This window comes from Rhipicephalus microplus, chromosome 2 (assembly GCF_043290135.1).
Source record: "Rhipicephalus microplus isolate Deutch F79 chromosome 2, USDA_Rmic, whole genome shotgun sequence".
Taxonomy (NCBI): Eukaryota; Metazoa; Arthropoda; class Arachnida; order Ixodida; family Ixodidae; genus Rhipicephalus; species Rhipicephalus microplus.
In genome coordinates, this window is record NC_134701.1 from 24431010 (window position 1) to 24455244 (window position 24235).

General features: G+C 41.1%; 1 protein-coding gene and 1 pseudogene across 9 annotated transcripts in view; both read left to right on the forward strand.

Moving 5' to 3' along the window:
• Positions 1 to 24235, forward strand: part of LOC119169173 (transmembrane protein 117) — a 261084-nt gene that overhangs the window by 192834 nt on the left and 44015 nt on the right. For 4 of the 9 annotated variants that reach the window (XM_075886300.1, XM_075886304.1, XM_037420282.2 and 1 more), the window contains one exon: positions 336 to 505. In XM_075886300.1, the coding sequence (XP_075742415.1) occupies positions 336 to 505 (170 nt within the window). Of the gene's footprint in view, positions 1 to 335; positions 506 to 4529; positions 4633 to 8763; positions 11503 to 24235 lie in introns of those variants that run through there. The other 5 variants (XM_075886301.1, XM_075886305.1, XM_075886303.1 and 2 more) reach the window with 5 other exon arrangements.
• On the forward strand, positions 11654 to 23142 carry LOC142796182 (uncharacterized; annotated as a pseudogene).

The following is a 24235-nucleotide window of genomic DNA, read 5'->3' on the forward strand; positions in this document are numbered from 1 at the left end:
TCTCCCTGTATATTTTGTAAATATATTTATTTCATTCATTCTCTCACCCCCGTGACAATATTTACAGTATGGTATCCATCACAGTAATAATGTACATTTAAAACAGTTCACTTCTGAGCTTTGTATAAGCACATCACATAGTTTATAACAATTTGCTGTACCATTTCAATGTTGTGACCAGTTTTGGTAAGGTTTAACATGACATGCCCTTCAATCCATTAAACACCACATTGCATCATCAAACATGACTGTGCAACTATTTAGTGTAGCGATATGTGATAATAGTGCCACCACCACAGTTTGGTTGCAAGCAGTCCCAGAGTCCTGTGTTGCAGGCAACCGGACTCTTTGGACACTGGAGTACAGAGTGAGTCAGTTTAATCCAGCCACCAACCACAGCTTGGCTGAGGAGGACATCCTTATGAACTCACGCTACCTGGGATACCCACTATCACTCAAGGGGCTGGCCTTCCTGCCTTCGCTGCTGGGATTCGCCATGTTTGGGGTATGTTATCGCTGAAACTTTTGTACCCAACTAGTGCACCGACAAAGAAAACCAATACAGCAGAACCTCGATTACATGTCCTCTGGTTAAGGGATGACCCAAATTTTAAGTTGAATCAGTTTGGTCCCAGCAAAACTGCCATATAATGGTAATATTACAGGAAATCGACTGTTGAATGTTTATTGAATCAAATAATTTAGTATCCAGGTAAAACATCCTGTCGTCACAAAAAGCTAGGCTTGTGCCGATGGTGAATATTCGGTTCAGAGTGAATTCCATGCCGAAAATGCTTTTGGTGAAATAATTTCAAATTAAATTCGACTAGTATATCACATGTTATTATCATGAGTAAAAGCGCGTGAGACACGTGCCAAACGCTGGAATGCGACGAAGTGTGCCAAAGGCTCCAATGGGCATACACGACACATTCACATATAGGATTGCTTGGAGAAGAGCTTGTGGTGCACGACCCGAGCCGGGGTGAAAAGTTCTAGACAAAAAACGGTTGTGTGCTGTGGGGTTTTCATCTTCGAAAAAGGCGGAAATAAGTGTCCCTCAAGCAGTAGCAACCCGGTTCTGAAGGCTATCTGCATAAACACCCTGGCAATGGCTACTGACCTTTTTTTGTAGCCAAGTGAGGCTGCCTGGACTTGCCGCACCCATTCACAGCAGTCCTCGGTGAGCCTATTGGCCATGAAACCAAGCAGAGTTGCCACCTGGTGGCACTTGGCCAAAGTAGCAAAGTGTGGATCGCTCTATGCGTCGTCTGCTCTATGTGTGCGTATGTGTGCGTAGTCTATGTGTGCATATGTCATGCACGTTCTCATAGTGTGGTTTGTCTGGTTATGTCAGCGCGACTGTAACTGTTTCAATGCATGCCTGAAACGACGCATGAAAGCATTTAGTCTTGCTCGGCTGCTGATGCATTTTAATAGGATTGGCGAGTGCAGCTTTCCAGAGTGCTGTTTTATTGTCGTCTATACCACCCATTTATCAGAATAATTTCAGGGTGGGTTCCGCTTTCTGTACCAAGCATGTTGCTAAATGCTCTTGGCATCTTCGCAAACATGAGAACCAATAAATGGTGTGTGAACGCAGCGTTTTATAGCGACGACACGGGTGTAAAAAAAAAAGAATCAGGTTCTGGGCCATGTACTTGCACGTCGTTGATAGATGTACAAGTACAACATTGTAGTTAATCGATCATGCGAGAAGCCTTAGTTGTGTTTATCTGGCCATGGTGCCACTGCATAGATATATTACTATCCCATAAACTATGACACATCGGTACTTAAACTGTACCTAAAACAGAGTTACTGTGCTCATCCGTGTGCTTAGATTTAAGAATGCTTTGAAGAGCCCAGAAGTTGAAAATTAATTCAGATGGCATGCTTTACTTATAATGTATGATTTCACTGAAAACTTCATATTTTTACATTATCTTCAGCGTTCATGTGGCATTGTTAGTGACAGACAGAAGGCAGTGGTCATTTTATATCTGAAAAAAAAAAAAAAAACTTGTCTCATTAACGAGGCCTTTGTTGTTGCACTGTCATGCACGTAGTTCATCAATGAAAGCTTTCTGCTGAACTTTTATATGATATTTTTTAAAGATTTTTACTGGTGCAAGAACATGTGCCTACACGTGGTAAACGCAGTGTAGCACAAAATGCCGTGAGCCGCTAAACTTCCTGACTAGACTTATTGACTGTCCCACATCTCATGGTGAACAGAATGAGAGAAAAAAAATTTATGCGCACAAGATGTGAACAGTGGTGCTGATCTAATCGCACAGATATAAGGGCTTTCCACGCTCTTTCTTTCTCTCTTCTTTTGTAATGTGGAGATGACAAGAGATTTAAATAAGTAGTGCAGTCATGCTGCAGCAGTACGTAGTACCGAAACACAAACTAACCACGTACAAACAACGCAGCAAAGGCGTGATTTAATGCGAAAGCGTGAAAGTCACCCAAGGCAAGCTTTACTATGAAAAGCAGAATGCGCTTTACTTGCGGGTAATGTTAACGTTGCGTTGGCATCGTGCACCGATTCAGTAGAGAAGAGCATAGATACTCTCTTAAACCACCCCGTAAATGGCCAAACGCCAATTTTACGAGTTGGTTTAGATGCAAAGATTTTGGGATGTCTTTGCATCATGTGCTCAATGCTACATAAGAACCTGTTGCTCAATCGTCATTCCTTTGTGAACAAGGCTTTCGTATGAATCCGGAAACGCCATTCTTTTGTTTTAGCATTGCTCAATGACTTGTTTTTTCAACAATACCTTTGCCTGATTAGACAGTACTTTGTCGAGCTCTTGACTATAGCAGAACCATACTACATTCGTAAGAGACAACATGACGGTGTCAGTCAAGCCACAATTTTGCTGCACATTAAGCAATACGCGCATCATCATCATCACCTTGACTCGCCCACCATAAGGCAAAGGCCTGCCATGATCTGCCAGTCAACCCGGTCTTGTGCTTTCTGCTGCCACGTTATACCTGCGAACTTTTTAATCTCATGGGCCCACCTACGTTTCTATCTCCCTTTCAAACATTAACCTTCTCTTGGAATTCAGTCAGGAACCCTCAAAGACCATCGGTTATCCTGCCTACTCGCTACATGCCCGGCCCATGTTCATTTCTTGACTTAAGCTATTATATACTTTATCCCTCTCTCTTCCCTGACACACTTTGCTCTCTGCCCATCTTAAGGTTACACCTATCATTTCCTGTCCTATCACTTGCTGCATTTTCTTCAATTTAAGCTGAACCCTCTTTGTAAGCCTCCAGGCTTCTGCTTTGTAGGTAAGTACTAGCACGATGTAGCTGTTACATACCTTCCTCTTGAGGAATAGTGGTAGGCTGCCATTTATGATTTGAGAATGTTTTCTGAATGTGCTCCACGGAATTCTCATTCTTCTAGTTATTTCACTCTCATGATTCGGCTTCGTGGTGTCTACTTGTCCTAAGTAGACAGTTTCTTTTAAAACCCGCAGCATCTCGCCGCTTATTGCAAAGCACTGTTTTTTGCTGAGAGTATGCCACATCACTCTAGTTTTATGCATATTAATTTTCAGACCTACTCCTCTGCTTTCCTTGTCTATTCAAATAATGAGCTCTAATTCATCCCCTGAGTTACTCATCAGTGGAATGTCAGCAGCGAATCACAACTTATCCCTAACTCTTCCTTGAAGGTATCCTGTAAACATGTTAAGGATATGTTTATTTATTTCAATAAATAAATAAATACAAGGTAGACATAAATACATTCAGAGGTCCCAAAGTAAAAACTGTCGGGGGGACGTCTTAACAGAAAATAAATGGGGGTTGGGGGTTACACTAATCTCGGCAAACAATCAGTTATGTAACTTATACAAGGTGAAGTGCATCACTAGCAATGAAGAAAAATAATCATAAAAATGTCAATATGATAATCACAATAATAGACAGATTGAAGAAGTAAAATGGAAGAATTTACATATAAATCCAGACAGGGATTAATGTCACGTGCAACCAGCAATGCCAAAACGCAGCAAACATAGGCAAAATTTATACATAGGCAAAGTGAAAACACTTAACAATTGGCAAAAGTAAATTGGAAAATATTTTGTAGGAAAAAAAACATGATACATTCTATGTGTGCGCAGTGTGTTATTGAAACGATCCTTAATTTTTTTGTTTGAATGATAAGCATGAAGATGACTTAATATCCAACGGTAATCTAAAGTGAAATGCTTGAACATTCAATTGTAAGTTTTTCTAATTAGTTCTAACTTTTGGAAGAAGTAGATGAAGTTGTTTTGGAAATCTTGTAGTTTTGCTATTAATGAGGTTTGATCGATTAAAACCTGGGATATTGAGGTTAGTATATATAAGACAAAACATTAGTATGTTTTATGACCTTATGAAAGAATAACAAACGTAGAGGCAAAACATTTAGGAAACTGAATATGGGAGCAGAGCGAGATGTATATGGTTCAAATGTAATTAATCATAATGCCTGTTTTTGCAAAATTTCTGGGTCATGAAGATGTGTGGAATATGTACTACCCCAAGAAGAAAGGCAGTACGAGATGTGACTGTGTATGTATGCATAATATAAAGACATGAGAATGTTTTGATGTAAGTAAGAGCGAGGTTTCATGATAATGTGAATACTAAATGAAATTTTTTTTAATAGTAATTGAGCATGACATTAAAACTTCAAATTGTCATCTAAAACAATACCAAGAAATTTAGTAGACTGTGATCTGGAAATTACATCATTACGGTATGTAAAGAAACCATAATAGAATGATTGGGCAAAATTTTTGAGGAATGAAATTACATAAATGTAGCCTTAGATGGATTAATTATTATAACTTATTTTTTAGACACCATCAAAATACATTTGCTAGATTCACGTTGAGTTTATACTACAGCGCACTAAAATATCTTTTGGATGTGAAAATGGTGTTGCCTTCAGCATATAGGAGACAGCTTGCATGTGTTAATATTTGTGGCAAATCATTGATGAATATGAGAAATAAAAGTGGCCCAAGTATTGATCCTTGCGGAACACCTATATTTTTGATGAAGAGAGGACACCATCAATTTGTACTCTGTATGACCAATCTGTTTAATAGTTAAGAATGAATTCTAAAGGTGGCCCAGAAATGCCGTAACATTCAAGTTTGCCTAAAAGAATACGATGGTCGATGGAGTCAAATGCCTTGGTGAAATCAATAAATAGAGCACAGACTGAAAGCTTTTGGTCGATGGCTAATTTAACCCTTTCTGTAGAAGTAATAAGTGCCAATTCAGTAGATAAATTCTCATAAAAACAAATTGATTATTACTTAAAATATCAAATTTTGACAGGTATTTACTCAGTCGATTGTATATTAGTTTTTTTATCACTTTACTGAAGAATGACAAAATGCAAATAGGACAATAATTACTTAGGCAATTTTGATCACCTTTTTTAAGCACTAAAATAACTTTGCCTATTTTGAGGTGCTTGGGAAAATTTTCATCTTTAAATAATTTATTTATTACATGAGAAAACACAAGTGAGATTTCTTTAGACACAAGCTTAATGCTTAATGGATGTATAAAATCAAGACCTGGACCGGTTGTTTCAAGAGATTTGATGATATTGCATACTTCTTGCGGTGTTGTTGAGAATAAGTAAAATGAATGAGAACATCGCGGGAGACTAAGTGGCATGCAATTAGGCTTATGGTTGCCGGTAATATTGAAATAAGCACTGCTACATCTTGAGGGTCAGTAAACTAGCAGAATTGTGGTTTACACATGAAATGCTATTTTTAGTTTTACTGATGTTTAGGAATTCCTTAATTATTTGCCAATTCCATCTAGTGTCAGTTCTGTTTTTGCATATTTTGTTTTCATAGTATTTATGCTTGGCATATTTTAATCTGGAAGTTAGAATGTTCGAATACGTGTTGAAATGTGATTGCAAGGTATTATTGATTGGCTGGGCTTTAAATTTCTTATGAAGATTATCTCCTTTTTTAACAGAGCACAATAAAATGTTACTAATCCATGGCTTTCTTGGGAAACTGAACCATCGCGTTATAGCAGTGGTACTTGAGCATGAATTTGAACATTCTGATATTTTTGCACAAAAAACATTCAAAAGCTTTATCACCGCACTGTTCTTCAAGCACGTTAGCCCAGTTCATTTCACGAATGTTATCAATTAATTTTTTAGAATCAAAGAATGTGCTGACATATTTTTCAGGTTGAGTACATGTTAAAGCACCTATGCAAAAAAAATGTAGGGTAATGGTCTGTTGAGGCATATTCCACTATTCCGGCTGTACTATTATCTATAGGAAGACTAGAAAGCAGGTGGTCAATTAAAGTGTTAGGCCCACCAATTTCACGTCTAGTTGGAACGGAAATTAGTGATGAGAGACAACAGCTCAGATAAGTGCACAAATACTCAGAGCATGACTGACTATTAGGATCGATAATGTAGACATTAATATCACCCCATATTCAATTCAATTCAATTCAATTTTATTTCATCCCAAGGATGAGGGCAGGCTCGGGAGAAAAGTGACGTTTTGTCACTTGAGGAGAACCCGAGCCTCCCTAATACATGGCAAGCAACGTGGACATGGGTGAAGAAACATAGGCCATGAACATATAGGCAACGAACATAAGCCATGAGATGTTTAGCGCAGTACAAGTCGGAAGATGCACGTACAGTAATGCTATATACCGAGACTAATATGCGTAAGTAGTTCGGCACAAATTCCGAAGTACAATGCAAAATATGACGGAATACAGAATACTATATATATGACAACAATGCTATGCATAGAAATTGCGTGTACACACATTCACATAAATATACACACACATATGGAGATGCATATACAGACACATATATATACACATACATACACACATATACACATATACATATATATATATATATATATATATATATATATATATATATATATATATATATATATATATATATATATATATATATACACATATATATATACACACACATATACATATATAGAGAGTTCCATGAATGCCTGGACCACCATTTTCTCAATTTTCACGATAAAAGCACTTCCCTAATGTCACGTGCACTGCATTTCTCAAGGATTATTTTCGCCTCCAGTAATTTATTTAATAACAAAGGAACACTAAAACATAACATTTGTCGCCCAAAATTTGTTCTACAGAATGGAAGGTTCCAATGTTGTTGGTGACGAGTAGGGTACGGATTAGCATGCGTTTCCAGTTCAAAAATATCTAGGAAGGCACGATTGTTATGAAAAAGAGATTGCTTATATCTTATTGCTAGGGAATACTCGTAAAGTTTGTGAATTGGGACAATATTATAGCGCTGAAACAGTTCATCTGTGTGTGCATAGTAGTCAACATTTGCTATAAACCTGATCGCTTTCTTTTGTAGTCTGTATATTTTATTTATGTTGGTTGCTGTCGTACTTGCCCATACCAAAAGACAATAATTTACATGCGACAAAAACAAGCTGTTATAAAGTATTAGTTTAACAGAAACTGGAAGAAATTAACGCATTCGTGCAAGTATGCCCACACATTTTGATAGGTTGGTAATTAGATTATTAATCTGAGGATCCCACGACATTGTGCAATTAAAAAGTACTCCTAATGTTTTAACGGTTTCTACGATTTCAACAGCCGCGCTACCTATACGTAATCTATTGTCTAAGGAAATCAGTCTTCGCGAATGAAAAACTACAGCTTTTGTCTTTGTTGCATTAATAAGTTATGAATTTCGTTCACTCCATGTGTTTAAGCTTTCTAGCGTAGTGTTTATAAGTGTGGTCATGGCAGTCATGTCATTACCTGTAAAGAAAATGCTGGTGTCATCTGCGTATATTATGTATTTAGCTTTGTCACTGACCTTGACAATGTCATTTATGTATAGGTTAAAAAGCAGCGGTCCTTGAATGCTACCTTGCGGAACCCCTGTGGTTATTGCCTGGAGAGAAGAAAATGAATCCTTAATTTTTACACATTGTGAGCGGTACTTGAAGTAAGATTTCAAGAGGGAAAGTGGAATGCCGCGAACACCATATACTTCTAATTTTTCAAATAAAGTATGATGACAGAGACGGTCGAAAGCCTTAGAAAAATCTATGAAAACACCAATGCAAAGTTCTTTACTCTCAAACGATTTAAGGATTATTTCTTTCTGAGCTAGTAAAGCAGTCTCCGTCGACCTGCCCTTCATAAAACCATGTTGAGATTGGGATATTATGTTAAACTTCATACAAAAATTCATAAGTCTTTTAAAAATAATTTTCTCCAAGCCTTTCGAGAATATGGGTAATATAGAAATTGGCCGATAGTTCGTAAGATCATTCTTGTCTCCTTTCTTATATAACACGCTGACAACGGACGTTTGCATTTGTTTTGGGAAACAGCCTGTTGATAGGGACAAGTTATAAATGTGAGAGAGCACGGGAGCTATGATATTGATTGCATGTTTGATCGGGGAAATCTGAATTCCATCTATGTCACGAGCGCTGCTCTGTTTTAGCGTGGAAAAAATTGAAACTATTTCTTGTTCATCGGTTGGTCGAAGAAAGATGTTCTTTGTCTGTCTTGTCATTGCGTCAGTTATAGCTGTCTGCGCTGTTTGCGTCGGCTGTGTAACGTTTGTGAGAAAATGATTAAATCTTTCTGCGAGTTCTAAATCTGTAACCGCTCGACCATCTATATTTATTTCAGTAACCCCAGGAGAGATCGGTGTCCTGTGAAGCAAAGCGTTAAGTTTCCTCCACAGTTCTGCACTCCCTTTGCAGTTGTCTGCATGAAATTGTTGATTTAAGTAATTTCTTTTTTCTTTCTTGATAAAGGCGTTCACCTTATTGCGGTATTCTTTAAATGTGGTTAAGTCTGACGCATCCTTAGTTTTTAAAAACCTTCTGAATAACTTTGATTTCTTTTCGATCATTCTTAAACACTCACGATTGATCCATGGTTTGCGACTTCTACGGCATTTCTGTATAACTTTTTCTTTAAAGTGTCTAAAATAAACTTTTTTAAATATAATCAAGAATGTTCCATAGGCTAAATCTGCAGTTTCTGAGTGGTATACCGCACTCCAGTCTGTTTGGGAAAGGCTTGTGCTGAATGCTGTTAAAGTGTGAGGTGTGATATTTTGAACTGTTCTAGTGGGCAGTGTTTGGGACTTCTTGATTGCACTCTCCATAACAAAGTAGAGTGCAAAGTGGTCGCTGATGTCACATATTACACCATTCTCTACGTTATCTTTGTTTACGTTAGTGATAAATAGATCGATTAACGTTTCTGAGGTAGGTATGATACGTGTGGGAGTTTCCGTTACTATATCGTAGCCACTCGACTCGACCGTAGACACAAATGTAATGGCGGCAGCAGACGACTCCAGTATGTTAATATTAAGGTCACCGCCAAGAATAAGTTTTAAATTGTTGTCATTTACATAATTTAATAGTTCTTCAAGGCTACTAATAAATCTATTCACAGATGAATCGGGTGGTCTGTACATGACAGCATATACGTAATTACGTGTAATCAAAGTTAAGCACTCAATGTCAGCACCGACATAAGAAAATTGTGGTATTATTTGAGCGTCTATACAGTTTTTCACTAGAACCATGAGGCCACCGCCTTTTTTCTTTGTTCGGTTAAGAAAGAAGGTATTATAACCATCTCGCTTGTAAATCTCGTCGTCTGAAGTATACCAAGTTTCCGTAATCATTATTACGTCGAAAGAAAAAGAAAACGTATCTAGAAAAATAGATAGGTCATCTTCCTTGTTCCGTGCTGAACGAATGTTTAGATGAAGGCAGCACAGACTATCGCTACACCGATTTCCTACAAGATTATTGACGTCACAAGGTGATACCGCCATGGCGAAACAGAAGCTGCACCGCTATTCCAGATAGCGTTTTTAGGCAATCTTTTCAATGTCGCTTGCGTCGCGAATGTGCAATACATATAACAATATCCTTGTTTTCATCAACCAGTATATTGAGCAACTGCTCAAGTTTTCTACAACACTCGATTTAAAAAGATGAGGCGGAACGATAAATGCACACAATGATGATGTTACGTATGGAAAGCAGCTGTAGGTTGATACTCTTGACTTCTAACGATACTGCCTCACAAAGACAATGACGAAAAAGATCATAACGACATTTATATAGTAGTGCTGATTTCACCAAGACGGCTGAACCACCACTATGATAACCTTCACAGTGGCAATATTCGGAATTGTAACCATAAAGCCCATACAAATTCCTATTGTGGGATAATAACCATGTTTGAGATAGATATGCAAATGAAAAAGCATGATTCAAAATGCTAAGAAGATGGATGAGATTATCATGACGTTTAAGAATGCTGTGTATGTTTAAATGCGGTAAGGATAATGAGCGTCATTTTTTCTTGGACAGAGCTTTTGCTTTGTCGAGAGGAAAAAAAAAAACGATTCATCCATGATGATTTAGGCATTAATACAAGAAAAAAATAGAATGCATTGATTACTTGAAGACTGACATCAGTCGCACTAGATATGCGATAAACACGGGTATCAACTGCCTTGCTGGCCTTGATAGTACAGTTATCAGTTCAAAGAAATTTTCATCCTTTAGACTTTTTCAGTTCTAGCGCCTGCACAAAAAGCCGCTTATTGTTGGGTGTGAGGTGATTATTTACGGAAATGGACGTTAAATAGTTTCTGGGAGAGCCCTTATGAACTAGTTGTGAGCCTCGCCTTACAAGCTTTGGAAGCAAAGTCAGCTTTATTTATTTATTTTCTTGAGCAGAACCACACTATAATGTTTCTTCCTTGCTTGGCAGGCACACGATGAATGATGTCAATGTCCTTAGCAGAGACAGGGCACCAAATCTTGTCACTTAAAGTCTGCACGATTGACAAACAGCTTTCACCCCACAGGGGCGTCTGCGCAAGCAGGCGTTTAGTGTGTAGTGACACCACGGACCTGAGCTAACAGGGGGATTTCGATCTCTTCCTACGTCTAGCCGTGCGTGGCTGAGCCTTGTCTGGGGAAAAAGGAATCCTGGGAGTTGAGCGGACGCTGAGTGCTCAGACCTTCAAGGCCTTCGGCAGAGGCAACACACCCCTTTGGCCCCGGCTTCACGTAGACGACACCCCTGGGCTGACCCAACCAGGGGAAATCAGCAGTCGCCTTTTTTTATATCTCTCCTCTACAGTTTCGTCTTTATCTTTCACTTTTAGTCTGTCCTGTCTACTTCTCTCTTCTGTTTACTTCCAATTTTCCTGGCGGCAAGAATTAACCCTGTGCAAATAGCCTACCTTGGTCTACAGGCGCATTGGCTTATGGCAGTGTTGTACGGCTGACGTCTGCAAGCTTTCAGCATTCGCAAACTTGCAGTGTCACCTTGTTGGGCTCCGTGGTGGGTGGCCGCACACGCTGCTGAATAAAAATAAGACCGGCATGCATAGAGCATTTCCCCTACTTGCCGATCGTACCGGCTTAAAGCAAGCACACACTGATGACAAATTTTTTTAACCAGTCAGTAGAGACATTTCCTCACTTTCATGTCATTCTCTGTGAGAAAACTGGAAAGCAAGCCAGGAACATATCTCCTTTCGTAGTTGCCAGGTGTCTTACCGAAACTTTCAGCGCTGGATACAAGGTAACCAAAATGACCAGCGGAGACTTCCTCCTCGAAATTCGGGACAGAGAACAATTTGAAAAGCTAGACGGCCTCTCAACTTTCGGTGACGTACCGATCACCCTAACACCACACAGATCGATGAACATAACTCGCGGAGTGGTATCTGGCACAGGCTTACTTGACCTGACCGAAACTGAACTTTTGTAGGGATGCAAGAGCCAAAATATGACTAATGTACAGAGAATTATCATCAGAAGAGGTTACAAGGAAACACCAACGAAGCACTTAGTAATACTCACATTTGCTTTCAGTAAGCTGCCGAAATCCATTCAAACAGTGTACACGAAGACCTCTCTCAGGCCATACATACCAAACCCTTGTCGTTGCTTCCAATGCCAGAGGTATGGCCATGGCTCTAAAAGCTGTCGTGGTCACCAGACTTGTGCGAAATGTGGAGTCCTAGGCCACATGTCTGAGCATTGTAAACTGCCACACTGTGTAAACTGTGAAGGAAACCATGCCGCATATTCACACTCCTGTGCATACTGGAAGAAAAAAAGAGTTAATTACATCGAAGGTGAACTAGAACACTTAATGTAAGGAAGCACGGCGAAGAGACTCACCATATTATGCTGATGCGGCACGTCAGGGGGCACTGCCGCATCAGCCCTCGGCACTGCCCCCCAGGCGGCTGTAGTCCACACTACTCCGCCTACACGCGAACGGAGACTGGAGACTCCAGGGTCCTCAGCTCTCAAGGCCTCGCCTCACCACGCGAGGCCCAGAATTCGGACTACCAGCTCGCACGTGCAGGCATCCGGTACCTCAGAGGAGGCAATGGATAGGTCGGTATCCTTGATGCTGGAAGAGCGGCGTGGCTTCTTAGAGCACGCCAAGAAAACAAAAAGCAGATAACAGGGCCCGGTAAAGGCCCTGTTACCGGAATTCAAACTCCCCACCTAAACAGCCACTCACTTTTCGTACACACAGCACTACTTTACATTCACCATGAACACTCAAATTCTGCATTGGAACGTCAGGGACCTTCTTAGAAACCTTGACGATGTCCAAGAACTTTTACACGAATACTCACCAAAAGTGCTGTGTGTACAAGAAACCTAAATTCAAAACACACCAACTTGCTCCGTAAATATGTTATTTTCCTAAAGGACCATGATCATGTCATGATATTATCCGGAGGTGTTGCCATTATATTGAATTAAGGGATTGCATGCACACACTTTCAACTCCGATCATCTGTTGAGGCAGTGGCTGTTCGAGCTGAGTTTTTCAACAAACTGATCACAATTTGTACTCTTTACATATTTCCGAGCTATCACCTACAAAAACATGACTTCCGGTTCTTAATAGACGAACTTCCAGAGCCTTATTTTCTTCTTGGAGACTTGATTGCACATAGCAGGCTATGGGGTGACTCTCTTTGCGGCGCGCGAGGTCGACTGATTGAACAATTCTTCTCGTCGAGCGCGTGTCTTCTGAATCGGGAAGAACCAACCTATTATAATCTCGCTAATAATACCTATTCCTCCATAGACCTAAACATAGTATCTCCATCTCTTGTGCCTCTACTTCAGAGGAAAGTCATCAGTAATCGCTACGAAAGTGACCACTTCCCCGTAGTTTTGAGCACAACTACAGCAACTGAGTGACCACCATGGGTTCCCAAATGGCTCATAAACGGAGCCGACAGGGAACAGTTTAATACCATTGCTCGTTTAGGTTGGAGTGACATATGTACTTTGAGCATTGATGCTGCTGTCAACTACTTCACAGCATTTTTGACGAATGGACACCTTGGAAAACGACGTGTGCTGTGGTGGAACTCTGAATGTCGAAACACGTGCAAACAGCAAAACAGAGCATGGAGGTTGCTTCGGAACTCATCGAAAGCCGAATATCTTGACAGCTTTAGGAAAATAAAGTCTCAAGGCAGGAAAACGCTTCGGCAGACCGGAAGGGAAAGTTGGCACAAGTTTTTGTCAGGGATCAATTCATATACACGGGAGGGAAAAGTCTGGAACATGGTTGGTAGGGCAGCAGGAAGACAAGTACACTCACTCCCACTCGTAAACACACGGGGTGACTACTTGAAAGATCAGGCGAACTTCCTCGGTGCACGCTTCATTGGGTTCCCAGCTTGTCACACCATACTGAAGCTTTCCAAAAATACAGAACAAAAATAGAAAAGCAGATACTCGAACACAAATTTACTAGATACGAGGCATATATCCAAGCTTTAATCTTAGCTGAGCTCTAAACATCACTAAACTCCTGCAGTAGTTCCACCCTAGGTTCTGACCGGGGGGTGTATGAAATGTTAAAAAACCTACCAATCGAAACACAAAAAACCTTACTTTGTTTGTACAATGCTATCTGGTTCTCTGGCGCTATCCCTACATCCTGAAAAGAGGCTATTGTTATTCCCATTTTGAAACAGGGCAAGGACCTTTCTTCAGTTTCGAGTTATAGGCCTATTGCACTTACAAGCTGCATGTGCAAACTTTTCGAAAAAATGATAAACTACCGACTTGTACATTTCCTTGGAACAAACAATTTGCACAACCAATTCTAGTGCGGGTTTTCAGAGGGTAGATCCACCCCCGAGCACCTTGTTCATATCGAGGCGCAGATCAGAAACGCTTCCGTTCATAAGCAATACTTTCTCTCTGTGCTCCTCGATATCAAAAAAGCGTATGATACAACAAGGTGATTTGGAATATTAACAGAACTGTCCCACCTTGGCGTGCGTGGCAGAAAGTCTACTATAACCGAAAGTTACTTGTCAAACCGGACATTCCGAGTTCGAGTCGACAGCGTTCTTTCCCAAACATTTGTCCAAAAAACATGTGTGCCGCAAGGTGGTGTACTTAGTTGCACACTTTTATTATCGAAATGAATTCTTGCGCTTGTTCATCCCTCGCATTATATCTTATTGTACATATGTCGACGACGTCCAACTTGGCCTTAGATCTTGCAATCCGGCCATGCTTGGTTTGAACAAAGTCTCCAATTGGGCAGAAGAAAACGGGTTCCGATTGAATCCACAGAAAAGCACGTGTATCTTGTTCTCCAGGAAGAGAGGCATTCATTTTGAACCGGATATTCAACTGCGATGGGAACGTCTTTCTTTTAATATCGAACACAAGTTCTTAGGCCTAATCTTGGACACCAAGCTAACCTTCATACCACACATCAAGTATTTAAAAAACAAGTGCATAAAAGCCATGAACATTGTAAAAGTGTTGTCACACACTACGAGGGGAAGTGACAAGAAGTTTCTAATGAATTTCTATAAAAGCCTCATACATACCCGCTTAGACTATGGAGTAATAGCATATCAGTCTGCGGCACCTGCTGCCCTTAAAATGCTTGATCCTGTTCACCATGTAGGCATCCCCCTCTCTACGGGTGCTTTTCGCACTAGCCCTGTGGAAAGCCTGTACGTGGAGTCGAACGAATGGTCGCTCCACCTACATAGATGTTACATGTCTGTTAAATATTATCTTAATGTAAACGCAGACAAGGATCACCCATCACATTCCACAATTAATGACATGTCAAGCCTTGCTGTGTTTGATAAACGGCCTTGTATGAGACAACCCTACTCACTCCGTGTAAGGGGCCTAGCAAAAGAAACCGGTGTGCCACGTGAACAAGGTTTGATGGCTCCCGCAGTATGCGTGCCACCGTGGCAGTGGCAGGCGATAGATTGCGTCGTGTCTTTCTTGGAGGTTACGAAGCATGCACCAATTGCACATATTCAGACATACTTCCTAGAACTACAACATAAATACACATGTCCTCAGTTCTTTACAGACGCTTCAAAGTCCGACACTTCTGTCTCGTACGCAGCCATTGGCCCATCTTTTTTGGAAGCTGGCGTTTTGCACTCTAATACAAGCATTTTCAACGGCCAAGCTTATGCGATACTTGCGGCTATAGAACACATTAAACAAATAAAACTACAGAAGGCACTAATATATACAAGTTCCCTAAGCGTAGTAAAAGCTCTGAAAACTCTTAAAAAGCACAAGAACCCCGTCCTTGTTTCTCTTCATTCGCTCTTATGCACAGTCTACTCATCTAAGCAGCATGTTGTAGTCTGCTGGGTGCCAGGACACCGCGAAATACAAGGCAACGTTCTGGTGAACCAGCTAGCTGGATCCACCAACAAAACCGCTACCAATACATTGATACCTATTCCTACACTCGACCTGAACCTTTTCTAAAACAAAACCACGAGGGTTATTGGCAGAGCACATGGGACACACTCACAGGTAATAAATTGCATGTCATCAAGCCGCAACTTGGTCATTGGCCGCCAGTATCAAAATCACGCAACACAGAAGTAATACTTACAAGGTTAAGAACAGGACATACGCACTCAACACATTCATTTCTTTTGTGTGGGGGCGATCCACCTTTGTGTGACAGATGTGGAGAAGCACTGACCGTACTTCACATTATAATCCAGTGTAAAAAATTAGACACGCTGAGAAGACAACACTTTCGGTTAATTTACCGACAACAGAAACCACTTCATCTTGCAGTGTTCGTTGGTGGGGAACCACCGAGCGCATGAACCAAGGACACGGCCGCGTCCGTACCGCTGGTTCATGCGCTGGGGGCCAGCGGGTGCCGCGATCGATTGGAGCGCCATGCATCATCGGCACATGCATCATCGGCACGGTCGCGGCCTTTCATGGAGACGACGCAAAGACGGCAGACTAGCAACATATTATAGGAACCATACTGCAACTACCACCAACAACACCGTAAGAGTTGAAAGGTCTATGTACTTCAGCGATGCCAAGTGTTAGTTCAGCAACCAACCACATTGAGAGCGGTCGTAGGTCGCCTTCCGATCCAAGCCAACCCAATATGATTTGGTCATTCGCCACAAGTAGGTTGTGTTCCAATTCTTAGATAGCACGTAGACAGTCTACCAAGACTGCTTAGAAGACAGCACCGAGCCCAAGCTGTCCGAAAATTGTAACAGGTCTGAACGGTTTTTGCGCGACAATGCACCACCTCCTGCCGAGAAGAAAAAGCCAAAATAAACAAACCTAACAGTTGTATTTTCTGGATTATTTTGTGTTGAAATCAAAAACAAATAAACATTACTCACATTGAACGTCTGGGGAAGCATCTACTTGTGTTCAGCGACCATGGGAATGATGGGCAGTACACACATTTGCCTAGTCTTCGTACTTGCGGGAGGCAAATCGTACTTTCGGCTTTGTTTATTGCTGGGTTTAGGTTTTGCTTTGAAAGAAAGATTCAGCCCTTTTGAACTTTGTGACCCGGTTTGGAAAGGTAAGTCTAAAAGAATAAGGTGGTGAAGCGCAACCACTGAACATTTGTTGATTTTTGTTTCATGAGAAAACAGCTTCAAGCGACACACGCACACGCGGAGCCAAAAGCAGGCCAGAAGTATGAAGATTAGACAAATGTGTGTACCACCCATCATTCTCATGCTCACTGAACTGCCGTGCGTCAGAGCTCCCATAGACACTAGCGCGAAAGTTCTCTCTAGTGTATATTAGGAAACTCTATGCATTTAGATGTCTATTTAGCCGTCTACGGTGAGTATTGGAACACACCCTTAGAGTGTACCACAAGTCCACCATCAGCACTCATGTTGCTGTATTGTGTGTGCGTTTTTCATCAACGATAGACATTTAGCCTGCTTGTTCGCCACCTCTCATTTGCTTCATTGGAGTACGTTTTACGCCACGCGCGTTGGACGTGGACATAGTTGTGTTTGTGCGTAATGCCCGGGCAGTGCAATTTCCAGCAATCGTGGCTCAGCCACGTTGCGTACAAAGACTGGTTCGCGCCGGACCCAATGAATTCGCATCGGGCTAGATGCAGACCATGTGCAAAGACATTCGATGTCTCATAGATGGGGGAGTCTGCGCTAAAAAGCCACCAGAGGAGTGCGAAGCACATCGGCAACCTGAAGGACACAGCTAGTAGCTCCTTGATTAAGTATGTGACATCCCGCAAGAGTGGCGAGTCTGTTCGTTCAGTCCCGATGCTGTCCTCGGATTTGAATACCGCGTGCAAGGCCCATGATGCAGTGACCGAAGCCGAGATATTGTGGGCGTAGAAGGTTGTTACCTCACATTACTAGTACAGCTCGTTCGCACACACAAGCGAACTGTTCTGGAAAATGTTTCCCGACAGTGAAGTGGCGAAGGCTTTTACGTGTGGAGAAAAGAAGTGTGCGTACCTTGCGTACTGTGGTTTGGGCCCCTTCTTTCTATCATCCGTCCTCCGGGCAATAGAGAAGTGTGATCGCTACACGGTTTTGTTTGATGAATCCGCTAATGATTACCTCCACCAGAAGCAGATGGATGTTCACATGAGATACTGAGATTCATCTCGAAGGATAACTACCAGGTACTTGATGTCTGTTTTCATGGGCCATGCAACGGCGGATGACATTGAAGATGAATTGTTGTAGGCACTGGAGCCATTGCCACTTGCAAAGATTCTTCAAGTTTCTGTGGACGGACCAAACAGTAATTTGAAATTTTTCAGAAGCACTTGCATGACAACTATCAGGTAAACTGCCTCTATTTAGGCATTTGTGGTGTACACTTGGTACACAACGCATACAGAGCAAGTGCATCTGCCAGCAAGTGGGGATTGGACATTCTCCTGTCTAGTCTAGGTGTGTTATTTCAATATTCACCAGCCGGGCGAGAGAATTTCTCAATGGTGACCAAGAAGACATTTCCTCTCAGGTATGTTGCCCATCGCTGGGTCGAGAACGTTTCAGTGATTGAACGTGCATTGGCCCTGTGGCCTGATGTGGCAATGTACATCAAGTCTGCAAGATGCAAAGAGGTGAACTAGCCAAAATGCTCTTCATTTTAGAACTTCCACATTTTCTGTGGGGACCCGCTAATTCAAGCAAAACTGAACTTCGTCCTTGCGATCGCATTGATTCGCAAACCTTCCCTGACGGAATATCAGGTGGACCAACCACTTGTATTCTTTCTCGCAAGGGATCTTGAAGCAATTGTCCGAAAGTTGCTTACTATGTTCTTGAAGTGCTCAGTTCTCTCTGCATCAAGTGGGCTGACAGGCCTGTTGAAAATCAACATTGAAGACGTGAACAATTACACTGCGTTTGAGAAAGTGGACATTGGACATACAGCTGAGCAAATTTTGAAGAAGTCTAAGGTCGGTGCAAAAGAGGCATTTTCATTTAAAATGGGATGTAAGCAATTCCTTCTCAATGTGACGAAAAATGTTCTTGAGAAGAGTCCTCTGAAGTTCCCCTTGGTAAGAGGCCTCTTCTCGCTGGATCCTCCGCAAATGTGCACCAAGCCAGACCATTGTTTAGCAGGTCTCAAGAATGTTTTGAATGTGCCTATCGCTGCTGAAAGGTTGACTGATTACCGTCGAGACACTGTACTTGCTGAGTATGCTGAAATGCTACAGATGGAGAAGCACAAGCTGTGTTTGTTCAAAAAGAGTTCGGATAGACTAGATACATGTTCTTTAACTCCTCAAGTTCAACTCGTCGTACAGTGAGCTGTGGAGAGTAGTGGAACTTTTGCTTGTGTTGAGCCATGGCCAGGCAACTGTTGAGAGAAGGTTTAGTGTAGACAAGCAAGTTTCTGTGGAAAACCTCAAAAGTCTGTCATACATCATGCAACGAGCTGTATGTGACGCCGTTAATAAGTTAGGTGGCATCCTTAACATCCCTATAACAACCAAAGGAACTGAAGACCTCTGTTTCATCTGCAAGGCATCGTTACCATGTGCGTTTGGAAGAGCAGAAGAGGAAGCAACAAAGAGATGTGAATGATTCAAAAAGGCGCCTTGTGGAGGACGAAATCGATAATTTAAAGAAAAAGAAAGTGAAGCTAGAAGCAACAGTTGCTGATCTGTCAACTTCAGCAGATGAATTGGCTTTGAAAGCTGAAGAGACAGGTGATGTCACATACATAGTGAAGTCAAACAGTCTCAGGAAAACAGCAAAAAACAAGACACAAGAGCTGCTAAATATCAACGAAGGAATCATCGCAAAACTGCTAGAGCTGTCATGAACACTTTCCATCTGCCTCACTGTGGTCTTGAACGCGTCTTAGACTGTTCAATAATTCAACTCGTCTTAGGCTGTTCAATAAGTGTTTAATAAATTTGTCACTTTTTTATGACGAGTACGAGATCAATTATTGATATGGATCCTTGAAAAAACTTTTTTGTTCCTTGAAAGTCCTTAAAAACCCTTGAATTTTTTACTTCAAAACCTGTACGAACCCTGTTCGATATTCCCTGTATTTCTACATCAGTGGTTTAAAGCTATGGATGTGTCGGGGACCCATTGTGGACTAGTAGAAGTGATGGGGGACCCCTAGGAGCAGAGAGAGGGGGGGGGGGATACGTAAGTAAATTAACAAAAGTGGAGTGTGAGACAGGTGCCTTTTGTTGCTACCAAAAACATGAAAAAATGTGCCCCTTCATTTCGGACAGCTCATCAATACGTGGCACAGTTGCAATTAAACCGACTTGCAGAGGTAAAAATTTTTAAAATGTTAAAAAAAGTGGGTGAGGGTTCTAGAAATGGCTTCGCGGATTCTCTAGGGTCCGCGGACACTAAACCAAACCAAAGAACTTCTCGTGCAAATTTCTTATATAATGGGCCCTTTCCTGTTAAATCATTTCCGTTTGGGTCCTGCCATTGTATGTGCCAACCTCATCGCGGAAACCATATGCAAATCCAGGATTGTGTCCTACTGCATAGAGCGGAAGCAGGTTTCTAAAGAAGTGCGATGTCTGTTCGGTGTCGTTCAGCCTTCCTGGGGCAAGCGTCACTGCAAGCGTCTTTGTAAGATTCTGAAATCAGAATATTGACGACAGGTGAAAATGTTTCAGGACTGGTTACGTGTTTTTGTGCTAACTGGTGCCGAGCCTTTTAAGGAATTGCGTCGCCTGGTTGCTCTCAAGAAGCAAGTAGCTGTGTATGCTGAGTTCTTGTGGCGCCGTGCTCTCATGAACCTCACTTTCTGAGCACAAGGCCTCTTGTGTTAAGCAAGGCAACGTTGTTGTGCTTGGTAATGCCGTGGTTCCTGACGACATTAAGCAAGTTCTAGAAAAAAGACCAAATTCAGTTATGAGCCCCTTCTTAAATGCCAGGGCCTTCTCTCCCTGGTTCGTTAAGTGGCCGATTGTTGCGGAAAGGATAAGAAAAGAGTTATTTCCGAAGGTGCTCAGTGCCTGACACGATGCAGGTCTTCCCACCGTTCAATGAATCAGCCCCTAAAGAAGATTTCAAGGACTCTGAAGGAACTGCAGTTAATATTACTGAAAACAGACAAGGAAGGAAGCTTCGCTGTCCTTCCTTTTGTTTCGAGAAAAATCACAGTAGGCTATGATAAAGAACTTCAAGGATCTACCCTTTGATGCTTCAAAGCAGAAATGCCATGCACTTCAACTGCTAGAGGAATTGAACCTACAGAACCTCAAGGCAAGGACAAAGAAAGAAAAAGAAAAGGCTGTCTTGAAACCTTTTTTACCGTGAAAAGTCACAAACCTAATGTTTCATTTTGTGCCATTGTTTCTCAAGATGCTACCTGGCAAAGCCACGTCAGCCGGTACCTACAAAGGCAGCTTCAGGTTTTAGTGAAGGACGATCTCTTTGTTATCTGCAAGTCTGAGGACTTCCTGCTGCACCCACAAAGTTTGAATTCTTACTTTTTAACGGCTTTTCAGTCGACATTGAAGAACTTTATTATTCTGTGCCACATGAAGGACCGCTTCAGGCTTTTCGGGATAGGGTTCAAGAATATGGTGAACTTCAGTTCTCAGGTGAAGCAGGCGCTTTTGTTGATGACTTTGTTAGACTCTTGAAGTTCTATTTGGCTTCTACAATTTTGAATTTTAATTATAAGTTTTATGTTCAAAGAAAGGGCATATGTATTGGTGCGGCTGTGACTCCAGTTTTGTGCGATCTTTTCTTGTCGGCCGTTGGTTGCCGTATTCAGGATAAATTGCAAGTACCCCAAGTTGTCAAGATCTTTAGGTATGTTGATGATTTTTTTGTAATTTTGAACGGTGTTGAGGACCTTGACATGGTCATCCATGACGTTTCGCATGTGTTTCAGAGTGAAAGTCAAGGCCTGAAATTTATGCATGAAAAGCCTGATAAGCAAACGTTGCGATTTCTTGACATTTGCCTGCTTTTTAGTGATAACCACATCTGTTGGAAGTATAATCCTAGATCCAAGAAACCCTTGTTACGTCATGACAGTGCCCTTTCAAAGCTTGTTAAGCAATGCATCGCAGTGAACTGTCTGCATTCAGCCCTGAATAAGTCGTGTGTACATGTCATTTCATCTAGCTTTAATGCACAGATTACCAGATTGAAGCAGCGGGTTACCCTCCTGAATTTATTTCTGCGGTATGTGAGACCCTGATATGGAACATGAAACACAATCAAAGAAAAGAAAAAGTTGGTACAAAAAAGATGAAGCATGTTCAAGTCATCCCATAAGTTCACAAATTTCTGCATAACTTGAAGAGAATTGCATCAAAGCATGATGTGCAAGTTGTACTGTCAGCGCCCTACAAACTCTCGAGGTTATGTGGCATGGCCAACAGAACAGAACAGAACAGAAGGTTTTATTGTGCTAAATGAAGAAGAATACATGTGCATGATATACAGAAAGAGGTCCCATAGTCAGAGACTGCAAGGGGACCTCTTGTACAATGTAGAATTGAGAATGATTGTGATGTACATAGCAGGGAGACAGAGCTACAGTAAAATGCAATTGAAACAAATAAAGTAAGAATATACCCTTGCAATCTCACAGAAACAATTTAAAAGTAAGAATAACGTGCTAACTTCAATGACAAATGATTACAGAACACAACTCACAATGAACAGGAATCAATTAAGAAACAGCAAAACAGGGTAGTTAGTTGACATGATATGATTTTTTAACTTCGATTTAATTTCCTTCAGGGAACGGCATACTTTAATGTCGGAAGGCAAACTATTCCAAAAAGAAATTCCGGAAAAATGAATGGTTTGTTTGCCATAATTGGTGCGAACTTTTGGCAGTAGAAAGTTATTGTTAAGGGCAAACCTTGTGACATTGTTATTTGAGAGAATGGTAGTGAAATGTGGAAGTTGGTTATTTATAGTTCTATACATGTAAATACCAAGGTTATATTTAACTAGCTCAGATACAGTTAATATATTGTTTTCGTGAAGTAGTGACTTAGCGTTAGAGAGATATGGGCTTGATGTGAGAATTCTTATCGCTTGGTTTTGAATTGTCTGAACTGAAGTAAGATGAGTGGTGTATGTGTTGCCCCATGAAGTAATACAGTAAGAAATGTGCGAATGAACAAAAGAAAAATACAGTGACATAAGTATTGATGGATTGAAATAAAGACGAGATTTAATCAGTAGTCGAATGCCATACGTCATTTTTTTCCTAATATATGCAACATGTCGGTGATATTTCAAGTTACTGTCGAGTTCAACGCCTAGGAATCTACAGCAGTCGCTCACAGGGATGTCATTGCGCGCAATTATAACAGGAGGGATAGAAGGCAAGGGTTTTTGTGGTGAAGAGAAGACAACAAATTTTGTCTTAGACGTGTTAATTTCTAACATGTTATTACTGCACCACCGAACGAGCTGTGCCAGATCAAAGTTTAGTTTTCCAGTTAAGGATGTAATACTGCTATCGGAGTTAAAAATTGTGGTGTCGTCGGCGTATAATATACAACTGGATGAAGAAAGGCATTTCGGCAAATCGTTAATATAAAGTAAAAACAAAAGGGGCCCCAGAATGGACCCCTGGGGTACACCAATATTAGTTAATTTGGTTGAAGAATATGCATTAGAAATTACCACCTTCTGTGTCCTGTTGCAGAGATAACTACGCAATAATAGTAATGTTGGGCCAGTTATACCAAATGCTTCAAGTTTATTGAAAAGAATGTGATGATTGATTGAATCAAAAGCTTTAGTTAGGTCGATGAAAACACCGCCCGCATAGTAACCGTTGTCAATAGCCTTTTTTAATTGGTCAGTAAGTGAGATTAGCGCAAGGTCACTGGAGTAGCCAGAACGAAGATGCCGGGAAGTAGACGCCAAGGGTGCACAACCAAACAGAGGAACAGGTTCACAGAGTGCATTTCCAATGTAGTTTATAGGTTTCTTTTAAGTTCTGGACTTGAGAACATTGGTCAAACTGGCAGGTGTTTTAAGGAAATGGCGAAGAAGCATGACTATAATGTACGTAATACGACTAGTGGTTTTCTGGCTGACCATTGCAGGCATTGCGGCTGCTCTCCTGACTTTTGCAGTACTCAGTTTTTTTTAAATGGTAAGGGATAAAATAGAGCGCGAAATTGTTGAGGCTTTTTTCATTTTTGAAGCGGGTGACAAGTGCGGGAGCAGGCCTTCAATTTCTTTGTATGACGCAGAAATTAGATATCTCAGAGGTTTTCTTTGATTTTCCATGTCATTTGTGCTCTTGTTTTGTCATGGCCT